Below are 16058 nucleotides of genomic sequence, written 5' to 3'. Positions count from 1 at the left end.
CTGGATATTAAGGTCCACAAGATCAGAAGGCTGTGTCTTATTCAATTGTGAGTCTTTGTGACTGAATAAATGCTTTTTTTTTTCACTTTTATTTACACATTTTTCCTGCTGTGGCATCAAGGCTTGATTAACAATATACTCCATTAACATGACCTACTTTTTACATCCCATGACCTACTTTTAAAAGTATTTTAATTTTCCCCAATATAGATCCACTTAACTGGAAGGAAAACAAAAACTTTACTGGGAAAAAGGTAACAGGTCAGTAACAGGTTGACCTACTGGAAGAGGTCAACAACAGCTGTGCTCTTCCAAGGACAGGTGACCTGACCACGTACTTTTACATCATTCCTAACCTAGCAGAGCCAGAGTCCTGCCCAGAATGCTGTCGACTGGACTAGCAACTCCCTGCTTGCATTCTGTGCTCTTCCAACCCTGAGTGCTAAGTGGTTAGTGCTCACCTGGGAAAGCTTGCCAGTTTTACAGAGTGGACTATACTGAGAAGCCTCTAGTCCTGGAGCTAAGAATTTAAATACTCTGTTTTACTTTTATTTGGTCGGAGTGTGAAGGAAGGAGATCAGAAAGAATGGATGATGCTACTGCAAATTATTATTACTAAGCACCACTTTTATAAAATTACATGTAATTTTACACTATTTAAAAATATTGGGGTGCCTGGGTGGCTCAACAGGTTAAGCATCCAACTCTATTTCAGCTCAGGTCATGATCTCATGATTCATGAGTTAGAGCTCCATGCTGGCAGTGGGGAGTCTGCTTAGGACCTGCCCCTACCCTGCTTGCTCTCAGTCTCTCACTAAAACAAATAAATCAAATAAATAAATAAATAAATAAATAAATAAATAAATAAATAAAATGTTTATAAAGATAATTTGTTGTAAAAAACAAACAAACAAACAAAAAACCCCACAACACTACCTCTGCTCTCAATACCTGCCTCCTGGTGTTTCTGGGGGTTCCTTGCTGCCGTGAGGGTGGAGATACCACCACGAGGCTCCTTTCTGTAAGGTGTCAGACATGCAGCCTGGGCTCCAAGAGGCTATTCTAAGACCAAAGTATGTTAGTGGAACTCGATGCTGGCTGATGGTCAGCCAAGAGTAATATAAGAGATTTTCAAAACATTGAATTGAATCAAAAATTCACAATAAATTTGCTGTAATTTTCCTACTCTTATATTCTGCTTCAAATTTAAATGGTTTATGTAGCATTTCATTCTTCCAGATAATGTCAGACAAGCTCGCATCACTTTTGTTAATGACAAGGCAAGATTTCATTGCTATAGGTTAGGCAACCCATCAGTAATCACTGTAAGCAGTCTCCACAAATGATGGAATCCATGTGACACCAGAACTCATGACGTATTTCCAACTTGACCATGAAAGATAAGCTTATCCTGTGGTGTTAAACAGAACTTTTAAATGGAAATGTTGACATCAATACTGCATTGAGTGTTAGCGTTGCAAATTCCTAATTCTTTAAAGTCAAGGGTTAAGAAAACAAACAAACAAACAAAAAACATGTGTTCACATGTATCTGGACCACTCTCTTAAGGGTTTTGCTAGTTCTATGCACTGTTACAAAATACAGGATGACCTGAAAACTCCGTGGCCAGATTTTTACTTTGGTTAACTATTTAATAGTGCATCTACTTACAGAATTCATTTTTAATTTATAATTTATACTAAAGGCTACTTCTCAAAAGAATTTAAGTGGATCTCAATTAAAACCAGAATTGACAGAGATTTAAAAATAAAATTTGAACAAGTTATTAAGTTACTTGTCTTACAAAGGTCAAAATTATTAACTTACAATTCTAATGCATTATAAATAAATTTATAAATGCCAAACGCTCATTACAGAAGTTTCGTTTTTGAAATGCACATACAAGTGCAATGAAATCGGCCAGTTTTGGTCAGAAGCCAAATAACTCCCTAGAAAATTCCCTGATTTTAGAATAACCACCCTCTTCATAAAGAAACCATGAAAAGATAGCTATACATATGTAGGGGCATGGGAACATACCTATGTAAGCCAGGAGGACACAGGTAAATTCTCAGCTGTACCAATATCTTTAATTACTTCTCAGGGAGGGAAATATTCATGCATTTGATATTTATGATCCTGGGTCTACTTGATTTTCTCATTTAGTTTTACTTAGCATCTATATAACTCACTTTATGCTGATCAATGAGAGTCCGAAGAGCATCCTCATCATCTGGGAGAGCGCCATGGAAACGAAGGGTTTGCTCCGCCTCGGCCAGCCACTCCAGGAGGGCATGCACCACCGAGTGAAATTCCTCTGCCTAATAGTTCACACACACACACACACACACACACACACACACACACACACACCGCAAATAAGATCCCCAAATATGCTTGTTAGTATAGATTTCTCTTCTCAGTGAAAAAAAGTCTTAAACTGATTAATGATATGCATTATTCCCATTAAAAAGATAAAGATATATGGTGCTACTACATTTTACAAATGTAATACCTCTAATATATCACAGAGGCCTATATGAAGATTAATTCACCATTTGAACAATCTGATTTTAGATACAGGGTAGCCCATTGCACATTCAAGCTGAAAAATTAATAGAGCAGCACTTTTATGTAAAGATGAGGCAACTTCCTCTGTGAGTAATTTAAATTCTTGTCAGGAAGACCAAGGCAAGGATGTTCTAAGAATCTCCTTCTCATGACTGTCCCAGTTAAGAAAAGGGGGAACGGAACAGTTCCTCACAAGAGCAGTTCTCGTTGAGGCTTCGAAACCTTTCTCACTATGTCCAGATGCAATTTGCATGACATTTACCTGACGCAGAGCTGCTTCCAATCGGGTCTGCTTTGATATAGAAAGTGCACACACAGTCTCCCAGCGTGTGCTTAGTTCCTGCATCTGGACCTTGACCCAGGAGGAGTCGTCTCGGCTGCCCTCTATGAGCTCTCGTGCCGAGCGCTTCAGGGCCTGCACGCTGCTGGTCCTCTTCCCCAGTTCTTTCTGGAAAGCCTAAAAGACCATGTTTTTAGAAAAATTAATTTTTAATTATAAAATCAAGCCAGTAAAAGACACTGCTTGGAATATACATACACATGACATCATGTACCAATCTCTAAGACCTACAGCTTAATGACACACACTTTTCACAGAATCTTTAGAAGCTGAGTCGTGGCACACTGCTCCCACCAGAGCACTGTTAAGAACACGGTCTTGTATAAATCTGTTCAATCTTGTAACATTCTCCTGAGTGAACAAACCTGATTTTTTTTAATGACACATTGGATTTAAATAATGGCAGCTATTCTTTATTTCAGTTTACACAAAAGAATCAAATTCTTTTTTTCCTACGATTCTTTAGTATGGCATCCCAGCTCCTCTCAAATCATTACTCTAAATGCCTAGAATGTGCTGGCTACCTCATTACTCTTAGTTAATAAACATATCTAACAGACTAACAAATAACTAAGCAGTCCTGGGCTGTCACATGGGGGTTTTGGAGGTAATGGCAGGGAATCGTACAGGGACTTGCCATGCAGTCTTCTTCTCTGTAGCATGGCTTCAACTTTCACAGTATCCTGAGAGCTAACCTAGAATGTCAAACTTTAGAGGCTTAAATCTTTGTCATTTTGGAAGAAAAGCTTCCCCCCACCCCTTGCCTAATTTTGATGAACTCTGAGGTGCCAGGAGTTGAACTGGCTTCCTTTGACCACAAATCCAAGAAATGAGCCCAGGGTACTTCGTTTCTGGTCCAAAATTCTGTATATGCAGCTAGATCTTTCAAGTAACTAATGTTATGTATAGAATAAAATTAACTTATTTTTCTAAAAAATGGTCACAAATGAATATCACTAATCACATTTTATAATTTTGGCTATATCCATGAGTTTCTATTCTGACAATCAAATCATTCATAAAAAGGAGTCCATCTGAAACAAACCACACATAGTGTGATGAATTCTTTGCTTGATTTCACTCTGATAGTGTTCAATGAGATGTGCCTGCAGATAGATAGACAGACACACAGAGACACACATCCATACACAGGCATAGGAAATACAGTGTCTATACAATCTGTTTGTGATAGGACGAGTCCAATAGTTCTGAGAAGACTTTCCAATGTACTTTGTATACTTAAGCCTGAGCCTTCCAATTGCATTACTAATGCTGAATGATTAACTCATTCTTGATGACCTTTAATATATAAAAAAACCTGGCAAGTGCCGAAGGGAGTAAATGTTTAGACAGTGAGTTTATACAAATGGCATTTATGTAAAAAGTAACATTACACTATTCATTACTCATTGAATGAATGCCAGGGCATAAAAAAGTTTATATTAATCATGCACAAAACATTTGTTTCAATACAGGCAAGTAACAAAACTTAAAATTTTTGATTTCTGTATGCCTGATCCCTGTCCTTCATTTACTCTTTGATTTTTTGATAATATTCAAATGTAACACTCTTTTATAGATATAATGAGATAACAGAACCAGAAGAGGGGAAATAAATATGCTGAAAGGACCAACCATTTAAAAAGGAATAGGTAAGATCAAAACACGATAGCCAGGGAAATATAAAGAAAACATTTTAAAAGGAAATGTATTTCCTGAACTCAAAAATAATGAAGAGAAAGAAACACAACACGGATTCACATACAGTGCTGTATGATACCTGTATATAAAGTCTACTCTGATACCACCACTCCACGTTAGTACTGTGCCTGCGAGGTTGTTTTCAAGGTTCTTTAGGTTGTAATACAACATTTTACCATAATTTAGGACCTTACACTCCGTATCAGCTGGATGTCTTGTACATTCCTTTTTACTGGCACAAAAATTTTGAATACCCTTCAGGAGGTTGCAAGAAACCGCTTTTCTGAAGTAATAATCAAGTCCCTCACAGCGTATACTGATATCTCATCAATTGCTGCAGTTAAAGGGGCAAGTTTAAAACAGTTTTTAAAAACAAAAAAGCAGCCTGTCTTGACCCCCAGAGATCATGTTACAAATCCATATGCTTATGCAATGACCAAGTTCCGGGTAAATGAATGAAGAATTTTAAATTATATTCCACAATTCTTTCCATGAATAATGAAAGACTGTAAAACATTCTTGGAACATGAAGCACCAGAGAATAAAATCATTTTCTAAGTTCTAAAAGGTTTTAGATTTGGAAGTTGAAAAAAGAAAAAAAAAAGTATCTCACTGATAAAGTACCTTTTCTGACTCACTTTTAAAGTTGGCTTCCTGATTCTGCTCATATGTACACATATATCATTATTAAAGACTGGTATGTAGTATGATATGCAGTCTCTAGTTTTTAAAAGGCTGAGTTAAGGGGTTACATTTTCTTCTATACTCATGACAATCAAATGAGATAAATAAAATGTCCCAGATAATGATACCTTGTGATTATCGATCAGATTCATCACTAAATCAATGTCTCCATGGACAGGCTGGTCTTCTGCCAGCTGGGGTTCAACTCTATACAGCCAATCAATGAGGGCCTGCAAGGCATCGGTGAATTGTCCAGAAAATAACAGGGCTTCCTCCAGTTTGTTTTGTCTGAGGACGAAGGTGGAAAAATCAATGAGAGCAACAAAAAAGCCACCCTACATATCTGAAAATCTAAAATCCATTTATGAAGGTTGAGAGTACTCAAAGAAAAAATGATATATTGGTACTCACTGCTGTTTCTTTGCTTTCCTTAGAAAATAACAAAACTTTTCTCAAATTTTCTTTTTTATTCCTTAAATGCATAGCATGTGTTCTCAGAAAATTCCCTCATCATCACCTCTAGAAATCAATAGCCCTTTGGTTTCTTCGTAAAAAAATATGCCTTAAAATTTTTTAATATATTGTTTCAATGTTTATTTATTTATTTTGAGAGAGAACATGCATGAATGGAGAGGGCCAGAGAAAGAGGGAGAGAAAGAATCCCAAGCAGGCTCCATGCTGCCAGCACAGAGCCCAATGCAGGGCTTGAACACACAAACCATGAGATCATGACCTGAGCCAAAATCGAGAGTCAGATGTTGAACTGACTAAGCCTTCTAGGCACCCCTAAATTTTTTTTTATATTTTAAATTATCATACAGTAAACTTAACTTTTCTGGGTGTACAGTTCTATGAATTTTAACACATGTATAGACTCATGTAACTATCATCATGATCAAGAAACTGAACATTTTCATCATCCCTCAATCTGCCAAATGTTGTCTATAGTCCTAGCCTGCCCCATCTTCATCCCCTTGTATTCACGTATCTCTCTGCCATGAAGTCATTTATATGACTTAGTAAAAAAAGCAGATAACCTTTTGATATTGAAGGTTTTAAATATTTTTTTTAATGTTTATTTATTTATTTTGAGAAAGAAGGAGAGCACGAGTAGGCAGGGGAGAAAGAGAATCCCAAACAGGCTCTACGCTGTCAATGCAGAGCTGGACCAGAGGCTCGATCTAGTGAACCATGAGATCATGACCTGAGCTGAAATCAAGAGTCAGGCACTTAACCGACTGAGTCACCCAGGTGCCCCAGGTTTTAAAGCTTTTTAAAACCCAACCCCAAAATTTCTATATTCCTTCCATATATTCTTTAGAATATATTTTAATTTCCTTTTCTAATATAATTTTATTATTAGAATATAATATTCCATTCAATCTTGATACTGACAAAAGTAATTAGACTAAGGATCTATGAAATATTTGAAAACATTTCTAAGATATTTGAATTCTTCTACTACTACATATTTAAACTGGTTCAAGTGTAATGAGAAAGAAGACTGGGAAGGGGTAGATGGAAGTTGGAAGCGAACACTGGGGTCAGATTGGTAGGACCTTGCATGACACATTAAGGAGCCTGTGTTTTGGCTCACACTCAAGGTATAATAAGTTCCTAAAAGGTATGAGGAAGGGAAATGATAAGATCAAACTTATTTTTTAAAGAGACCACCCCAGTGGTTACATGGAAATTAGCTTATGGAAAACAACAGCAAGTCAGGTATCAGATAATATGCTTAGAGAATGATACCACTTTTGAGTGAACTGAGGAGTTAAAAAATAAGTAAAAATGAACAACAAAGCCTTCTCCGTGCAGATACTGTGTAAGTGGGGCATTAGAGAGAAGAAACAACTTCTTAAAGGAGGTATTTAGGTTCCTAGAAAGTTCCCACAAAGCATCACTACTGTATGTTTGAAAGAAGCCGACAAGGTAACCAAACTGCCTTAAAGAACATTTTACCTTTCCACAGATTTTCCACAGATGGTATCCCATTTGTCTCTGAGTTCACTCAGCATGTCATCCAGTTTCAGGTTGTCATCAGCCAGGGAGGTTTTCTCCTTCAGAGAACGTCCCGTTCTGTTGGTGGTGTCATAGACAGAATGCTTGGCTCCGAGTGATTTCTGAAACTCCTATATATTTAACAGGAAAACAATGTGCATTTCTACTTAGGACTATTAAATAGGTAACAGACATCACAAAAGGCATCCCTAATAAAAGGAATCTAAACAGAGGAAGACATCAGCCAACAGGTCAGATGGTGTAGTGCTGCTGGCTACACAGGAACACACCAGGGTGGAAAAGAATCCTTATATTTTCAAACTGAAGAACTTATTTTTCCCAGAAGCCTACTATTATGAAGAAAGTGATTTCAAAGCACAACAAATCTTGAATCTTTCATAGCTATAAACCACAAATAGTATACTAGTTATAATAAAATGGAATTGCTAATCTGCTATTGAGAAACCCAAGATTTTGGAGAGGAAAAAGTAGTTAACACTCAATGAGTAACTAAATAAAGGTCTATGTGGACACAGAGTGACTCATAATGTGTAAATTTACTACAGGTTTTGTTTTTTGTTTGTGGGTTTTTGGTTTTTTTGTTTTGTTTTGTTTTGGTCAACCAGATCTGCTGTCACACATTTTGGATGTTTACAATGATGATACGTATAATTTCATCTGTGAGCCAGGGTGAGGGGCAAATAAGAACCACATCTCAAGATTCCTATGTTCTGACCTACTGCCCCTTCAATTCACACCCCTTGGCAAGCTTATACCCCTCCTCCCCACCACTATGATGCCCTACGAACGTCTCTCAAGATCTACAGATTACTTTTCCAGTATTAAATAGCTATATTGCTAATGTGACATCTATACTTTCCTATCTTTTACATTATTAATCTGCATGTTTGTGTATGAAAATTTCTATGTGTGGGAAAGATGGATTATATAATCTGTCTACACAACTCAATTAAAAGCTTTTCTAAAGTAAGGACACTGTCTTTGCAGGCCTCTCTCATTATCATCTTACATTTTGTGTGTGTTTGTAAGTGTGTAATAGCAAGAATGAGACCACTGCTATTGCATATACAATCTCAGAGATGGGAAGGAAGGAAGGTCAACTTAATGGGCATCTTACAAGCTCATAATATATTATGGAAACACTAACACAGTGATTCTAACTCCTGGTAGCACATTAGAATCACCTTAGAGAGTAAAATGCTATGCAAATGTATAATTTTCTAAAATAATCTTGGTTATCATCACCTAATGCATTTTTATTGCCTTTAAAACCCAGACACTTTAGGTGTCTTAATATGACTAAGATATTTACTTGGTCTTATAATAGGAGGCCACTACATCTAGGATTTTTTTTAGCAATAAACACTATTACAATACCACACTATTTCTAAAGTTTGCTTTCTGTAATTATTATTTTTTCTTGTTATTCTAAATAGAATATTAGTTTTAGAATCATGGCATTGACAAATTTTCCTCAAAAGAAGATACATAAAAAAATGTTACAGCTGAATACAGGATAGATGAACACTCTTTAAAGACAGAAAAATAGCCAAAAGAGGAAAGAAAAGACTTATTTTAAAATTGGCTTCATGTGCCTTGTACCCTTATCTCAGACAGATGCTGACTTTGGTAACAAGTCACACCAGGAAAAAGAGAGGATCTAGAAGGGTTCCTCACGTATTCTTATTTCTAGGATTCTCCAACTTAAACACACAATATACTTTCCTAAGACTCCATGACATGATATCTATGTTCAAGTTCAAACAGGCAGTGTATTTTGAGAAGGAGGCTCTCGTTTCTCCATCAGGGGAAGGAAGGAAGGTGCTGCTCCCCCTCACTGTGCTCTCAGTACTGAACATGGTGGCAGCTCACAGGTAGAGGGTGCCAGCAGAATGAGCCACTCACACGCCCTCATCTAGTCAAAGAACAGCTTCTTTCTGTCATCCTAGGATCGTGACCTCCTGAGGTGACTTAACAACCAGCATGGAAGCTATCAATCGGTATATGATGGCTAGAATTTTCTGATGATGATAAACCTTACATCACCCCATTTTTTCCAGCTTTCAAAAAACTATCATGTGTCAAGATGATAGTTAGATAGATAGTTAGATGATAGTTAGAAAGATAGATAGATAGATAGATAGATAGATAGATAGATAGATAGATGCTTAAAACTTTATAGTTTTTGCAGGAACCACTCTCCTTTTACCTACTGCACTCACCCTGAAGGCTGATGATCACTTTATAACCAGAATGACAGACCCAAATTCAAAAGAGTTGAGAAAGATGGGGTGGGGGGGGATGTTCTTTGAATGCAATGTAGTAGGAATATAAAAGGTAGAAAATATAAAATAATATGTTTCTGCATCTTCTAGTCTACATAAGGAGGCCACTGACTCTATGTCTTTGAGGGTAAGGATAGAATTTCATATACCACATATACATAACAAAACACCAGTTTGTGCAGAGGCAACCAATTTTCCCCACATAACTGTTTGAAAGAATCTATATGGCAAAATTTATATTACTTTTTGCTATAAAATTATCTTCTGCATAGCATTTGGTCTATGAACGAAATTACAAGACAAGACAGATAAGTGAAAAATTGAGATGCCAACACTTGACCCCCTCTCAATCTTTTAAGTTCTAGATTGTAGAACACCGCCAGCTTTAATTTTGTATATTTTTTGTTAACAGTAATCCTAGAATGATGGTGGGATGGTCAGCAGAGAGTAAAGATACTCTTGCTACTTGACCAATGTGATGGGCAGCTGGTTTTAAATTTAACAGAGGTCCACAGAGGACACCTTTTTTTTTTTTTCTAGTGATGAATAAATATACAACCAAGTAAGGATTTAAAAGGTGATCTTGAGATACAGAATGACATATATGCTATTTCTAATTATAGACCCACCTTATGCTGTGCAAGCTGTGTTTTTATCTTGTCTGGATCATTGGCAATTTCCAGTTCAGAATCCAAAGACTTCTCTGACTCCTCTAGCCACTCCATAAGTTTACTCCAAGCTTCATGGAACTGTAAAAGAAATACACATCTCAATCCAGAGAATTTCCTGGTATGCTCCCTATATTTTTAAAATAGAAATTAATAGGGGCGCCTGCGTGGCTCAGTCAGTTGGGCGGCTACTACAGCTCAGGTCATGATCTCGTGGTCTGTCAGTTCGAGCCCCGCGTCGGGCTCTGTGCTGACAGCTCAGAGCCTGGAGTCTGCTTCAGATTCTGTGTCTCCCTCTCTCTGCTCCTTCCCTGCTTGCTCTCTCTCTGTGTCTCTCTCTCTCAAAAATAATAAACATTAAAGAAATAAAATAAATAAAATAGGAATTAGTATTAATGAAAATGTTTAAAATACTTAATTCAAATTTCCCCTAAAAAAGAAGAAAGTAGTAGCCTTATTGGATTCGCCATGTCTTACTAACTCTTGGCTTCTGTGGTCGGGCCCCCACGGTTACTTTGTTGTAACTCACTGAAACATATAAACTTTAACAAAAATAGAAATGAGCCTAGAAACAGGGAACACCAGGGAGAATTTCCCTCCCTTTCCTTCTGCTTAGCAATTAACGTAAACTCTCAAGAGAATTTGATTTGCCCACTGCTGTCGCCGACAGATCTAGGTTTACTTCTAAGGTATTTAATTCCCATGTTAAGGAACAGGAACAAAAAGGGAAAGACAAAGGATAAAGTTAATAAGCTCGCCTTAAAAAGTAAAAGAATAACAACAACAGAAGTCCATAACATTCCTATTTAATACAAAAGGCATTCAGTATCTTTACTGCTACTACCAAAATCCTCAACTTAACGCCTGGGCCTCACTTACTGGTTTTATATGTAAGAGCACCCACAGCACTTGAATTCTAACAAAATAGAATTCTCTTTGGCCTCCATGATTTTGCAATATTCTGGTGCTATGTATACTTGGCTTCAGCCACAGTCTCTTTTCTGTTTATCACAGAGAACTAGCGGGTACTATTTTTGGATCCCAAATTGTGAAATTGGTTATAAATTATTTCTCATAATAAACTTAAGTGAACGGATACATAACAAAAACAGAAGTAATCAAAATAAAATCTGCTTTATATCAAAGCACACTAATAAAGAAATAGCAAGAAGACATTTAACAATCAGCACAATAAGAGCACGGGATCACAAAGCTGGCAGCGCCCGCTGAGATCACCTCATCACAAACCTGCTCTCCTGACCCCTCCTTCCCACAACTCCAATCAATTTAAATACAAAAATAAAGAGGCCAGAAGAGGTATATAAACCGCCAAAGTCAGAGAACTATGATCAACATCTGAGCCCCAAACTAAGAAAGTAGGATAGTGAGAAATAAAGAAGTAGTCACAGTGTTTGGTGGTCTTACCACAATTAATATAGGCTATAACAGATGGTAAGTTTAATGATACAAACGCACAAGTTCTAAGACTGGTCCTGCTTTAAAAACTATTTTTAAGCCACATAAATACAAGAAATGCCATACTTTTGTACCTAAAAGCAGTAGAAAATTCTTACAGATTAAGCCAAATGAGAAAATAAAATTGGCAACATGGAGAAAGGAAAAAGACTTCTATAAATTAGATGTTCATAACTCAAGAAATGCCCATACTACCGAGGACACTGCTCGGTGCAGAGAAGAATGTCAGGCTTATCATTAATACTGTCTCATAAAAACAAGAAGAGACCGATTCTATTCCACAGTCTCACTGATAACATTGAACACATCATACATCCCACTCAAAAAAAGAAATAATATGGCATGTAATCCTACAACAATGCAATTTGTCATTTCTAAGCTTTTAACAAATTTATGCTGAGAGCATTAATCACAGAAACATTTGACTCCCAGACATCTTTTACATCACCCAACTGAGCCTGGATCCCCAGAAGAATGGAGTCCAATACCAATTACAGAAACATGGAACTGAATGGGGCAGAAAGACTCATTATAAAATTCAGCCTCAACGTTACACAGAGTTTCTAGTAAAATTCAAAGATAGTTGCCAAACAAGGTGGGCACATCTCTCTCCCAGAGTAGAGAGACACGTAATTCTACTTCTTTTTTGTGTTTAGCCTAAGAATGGCATATTAATAGTAGGTGAAGAGAGTTAGGGGAGTTCCTTGTGAGACCCGTGAGATTCTCTAGATGAAAAGAAAAAGGAAAAAAGAAGCCTTAAAAGGTTCAAACAATTCATTTAAAAGCAGGGTGGACAGCAATAGCACTGCTAGGAATTTGCCCCAGGGATACAGGAGTACTGATGCATAGGGGCACTTGTACCCCAATGTTTATAGCAGCACTCTCAACAATAGCCAAATTATGGAAAGAGCCTACATGTCCATCAACTGATGAATGGATAAAGAAATTGTAGTTTATATGCACAATGGAGTACTATGTGGCAATGAGAAAGAATGAAATATGGCCCTCTGTAGCAACGTGGATGGAACTGGAGAGTGTTATGCTAAGTGACATAAGCCATACAGAGAAAGACAGATACCATATGGTTTCACTCTTATGTGGATCCTGAGAAACGTAACAGAAACCCATGGGGGAGGGGAAGGAAAAAAAAAAGAGGTTAGAGTGGAAGAGAGCCAAAGCATAAGAGACTCTTAAAAACTGAGAACAAACTGAGGGTTGATCGGGGGTGGGAGGGAGGGGAGGGTGGGTGATGGGTATTGAGGAGGGCACCTTTTGGGATGAGCACTGGGTGTTGTATGGAAACCAATTTGACAATAAACTTCATATATTGAAAAAAATAAAAAATAAAAAAATAAAAAAATAAAAGCAGGGTGGAACTGTATCAAAATACCAGAGAAGAAATGAGAGCCTGTCAACAAGCGTAAAGATTCAGAAAGGTGAGGAGTACCGAGCAGCTTAGACACAGAATCAGCCCTTTCAGGAAGCTGTCCGGTGGGCCGGTGTCTGTCTCTCAGCCCTCAGAGTTTGTGGACAAAGTCTGGCTTAGGACTAAACACAAGGTAGCAATATACTAAAGTCTGATGACTTACTCCAGCTATGAGAGTGGAGATTGCAAGCACAAAGGAAAAAAACAAATAAACCCAGTAACAAAAAACTTGAGCCTCTTTTTGGATCTTAGTAACAGTGGGTCTATGAAGCCAAGCTATAATCAGTCTTTTCAAGATTAGTCCCCAGGACCAGAAGGTGCTAGGGCAAAACATGATGTTATCATTGAAACTTAGGCCCTTTTCGGATATAAACACCTTGGCCCTGTGCCATGATTGTTACAACCAATACAGCCTACGATAAAAGTACTTGAATGTCATCATATATATTTCAATACCTAGAACTGATTTATTGACTAGTTTAGAAAGGTTTACCTGCTTGGCTCTTTTCCTTGCATCATCCAAAGATCTCCCTCTTTCTACTAACCGCTGAACCACTTTTTCCCACCGACTTTGTACACTGATCAGTAGATTCTTAATTAGGACAACGTCTTGTTTCTGACTGAAATACTTCAGGTGGGTCCCAGTTTTGTCCAGCTCTATTATCTGCTCACGGTGAGAATTTACTTCATTGGCGAAGACCTTTCCCAAAAAGAAGGGTGGAATTAGAAACACATGAAAAACTGTTCTGTTTTATAAGTGCTTCTGGTGTCATAAGCTGAAACCATTTTAAAGGACAAAATAAAGTTTCTAAACTACCAAATTCATACTTCTGACATGAAAACAGTCTGTGGTCTAAAAAGGTCTAAAATAAGAATACTATCCATCTGAGTTACATCATACCTTGTGTTCATCGATTTGAAACAAGACTGTGTCCAAGATAAGACTTGGCCGAGAAGCTACATTTAGGGTCTGTTCAGCCTGGGTTAGCCAGTTGATGAAGTCTTGGAGGGAATTATGGAACTCCATTGCCAAGTTGAGGGCCTCTTCCAGTTTAGTCTGCAAAGGCAGATCATTTAGTATTTGATGATAGTTAAGTGTCTTCCCCCCAGTTTAACCACTCTCTGGCAGATTTCCTTCCCATCCATGCTTTCTTTATACCTAATCTGTATTTCTGTATTACCTAAACAGTTTATGAGTGTAATGGGCCTTCACTAAAATAATGGCAAACCAAACCCCTTTAAGTATAGTGAGAAGATCTCACTGCAGCTAAAAATAATCTGATATACACTAAAATTGTGATTTGAGGTCAATGAACCACAGAATGCAATTACTAAACAGATGTCTTTTATATCTTTATATAAAAAGAAAACTTGACATTCACATGATTAATCTGGAGGGTCAAAATGATGTGAAATATATATACATTATGGTCTGTCAGTGAGGGAATACAATCTAGTATTCCTCACCTATCATTATTCTTACAGCATTAAACAGTGATATTTTTAATCCCTTTTCATGGACTTTTGTCATGGAAGTGCTTATTATATACACAATCATCTCACTCTCTTGACCTCCCTCTTTCCCTTCCCACTATATACATAAGTAACTGTGATTAGAATTATTTAACAATCCAGAATTCGAGTGGTTCACAAATTTAAAAATACACCTAGAAACACTTGATCTATGATCTGTGTTGGAACAGACTGCTTTAACTCTATCCTCCTGTGTGAAAGAGAATACTATTTTCAATTGACCCCATGAAACCTCCAAATGTATACAAAGAAAATTTAAACATGGGGTCATTAAAAGTTCCACTGCTAATTCTACTCAGAGATTAAGTAAATCTCATGAAATAAAACATTCATTCTATTACATTAATTAAAGCACATACTTTCCTTTCATTGAGTTTGGTTTCCACCGATTCCCATTTTTCTTTCAAGTTATTTATGTCTTGGTCAATTGTCTCTGCAGATTTGGGGCATCTTGCAAGCATCTGCTGGCCTTTCTGCATCAGACTTTTGTATGTTTCTTCTTTAACATCAAAGGCAGCACAGATTTCCTACATTGAGATATCCCCCCAAGTTAAATCATTTTTAAGAGAATAAAATCTAAGAGTTCCTTTCCCAGGTCATCAATCCCAAGCCCCTCATCATATAGTCACCTTTATCTAACATACAGAATAACTGTGACACATTCAAATATTTCACTATATTAAAACAACACCTAAGCCTGTAGACATATCCGTCTGCCAGAAATCTCAGAAATGGTGCTATCATTATCAATTCAGTCCAGCATGGTAAAGTTGGTAAGTAACTTTTATGTTATCAAGAAAGGTTTCACTGTGCAGTAACCAATCAGCTCGGTGACCCCGAGCAAGTGATTAACTTCTCTGAGCCTTGTTTTCCTTCTCTGTAACATGGGCTTTCTAAGTCTCACCTCAGACTATGACAGTGGCTATAATAATTTTTGGGATAGTTTATTTGTGTGGTCAGAAGGCACACAACGAATAGAAAGTGAAGGCTCAATACAGTAAGATATTTTAAGTTGATTGTTCGGACTTTGGAATCACAAAAGACAAATTCGGGATACTATGAATATTACTCTCATTTATAACATCTTTAAAGCTTTCAACTGGAATGCAATGTGTTTCTTCTACAGAGAATACAAAAAAATTATGAAAACAAATTCAGAATTTAATATCAAAACAAGAGTTACATTCATGTAAAAACTTAAGACCAGTTCTCCACAACACCTGTATGATGGTTACTTCCTATCCAAATCCCCAAATTCAAAATTATTTACAACCAAGTGTGGTTTCAATAAGCTCTCACAACAACATTGGACATCTGATAAAGAATACAGGTTTGGATGTATAATGGCCCAT

At 37.1% G+C, this 16058-nt stretch overlaps 1 protein-coding gene across 29 annotated transcripts in view; it reads right to left on the bottom strand.

Moving 5' to 3' along the window:
- Positions 1-16058, bottom strand: part of DST (dystonin) — a 491438-nt gene that overhangs the window by 21504 nt on the left and 453876 nt on the right. For all 29 annotated transcript variants that reach the window (XM_019457466.2, XM_019457473.2, XM_019457470.2 and 26 more), the window contains 8 exons: positions 15066-15233; positions 14075-14230; positions 13667-13873; positions 10233-10352; positions 7259-7428; positions 5425-5584; positions 2834-3028; positions 2193-2321 (listed from right to left, as the gene is read on the bottom strand). In XM_019457466.2, the coding sequence (XP_019313011.2) occupies positions 2193-2321; positions 2834-3028; positions 5425-5584; positions 7259-7428; positions 10233-10352; positions 13667-13873; positions 14075-14230; positions 15066-15233 (1305 nt within the window). The remainder of the gene's footprint in view (positions 1-2192; positions 2322-2833; positions 3029-5424; positions 5585-7258; positions 7429-10232; positions 10353-13666; positions 13874-14074; positions 14231-15065; positions 15234-16058) is intronic.

Source organism: Panthera pardus, unplaced genomic scaffold, assembly GCF_024362965.1.
Source record: "Panthera pardus isolate Hobbes unplaced genomic scaffold, ASM2436296v1 HiC_scaffold_17, whole genome shotgun sequence".
Lineage (NCBI taxonomy): Eukaryota > Metazoa > Chordata > Mammalia > Carnivora > Felidae > Panthera > Panthera pardus.
This window is presented reverse-complemented; position numbering and strand designations above follow the sequence as displayed.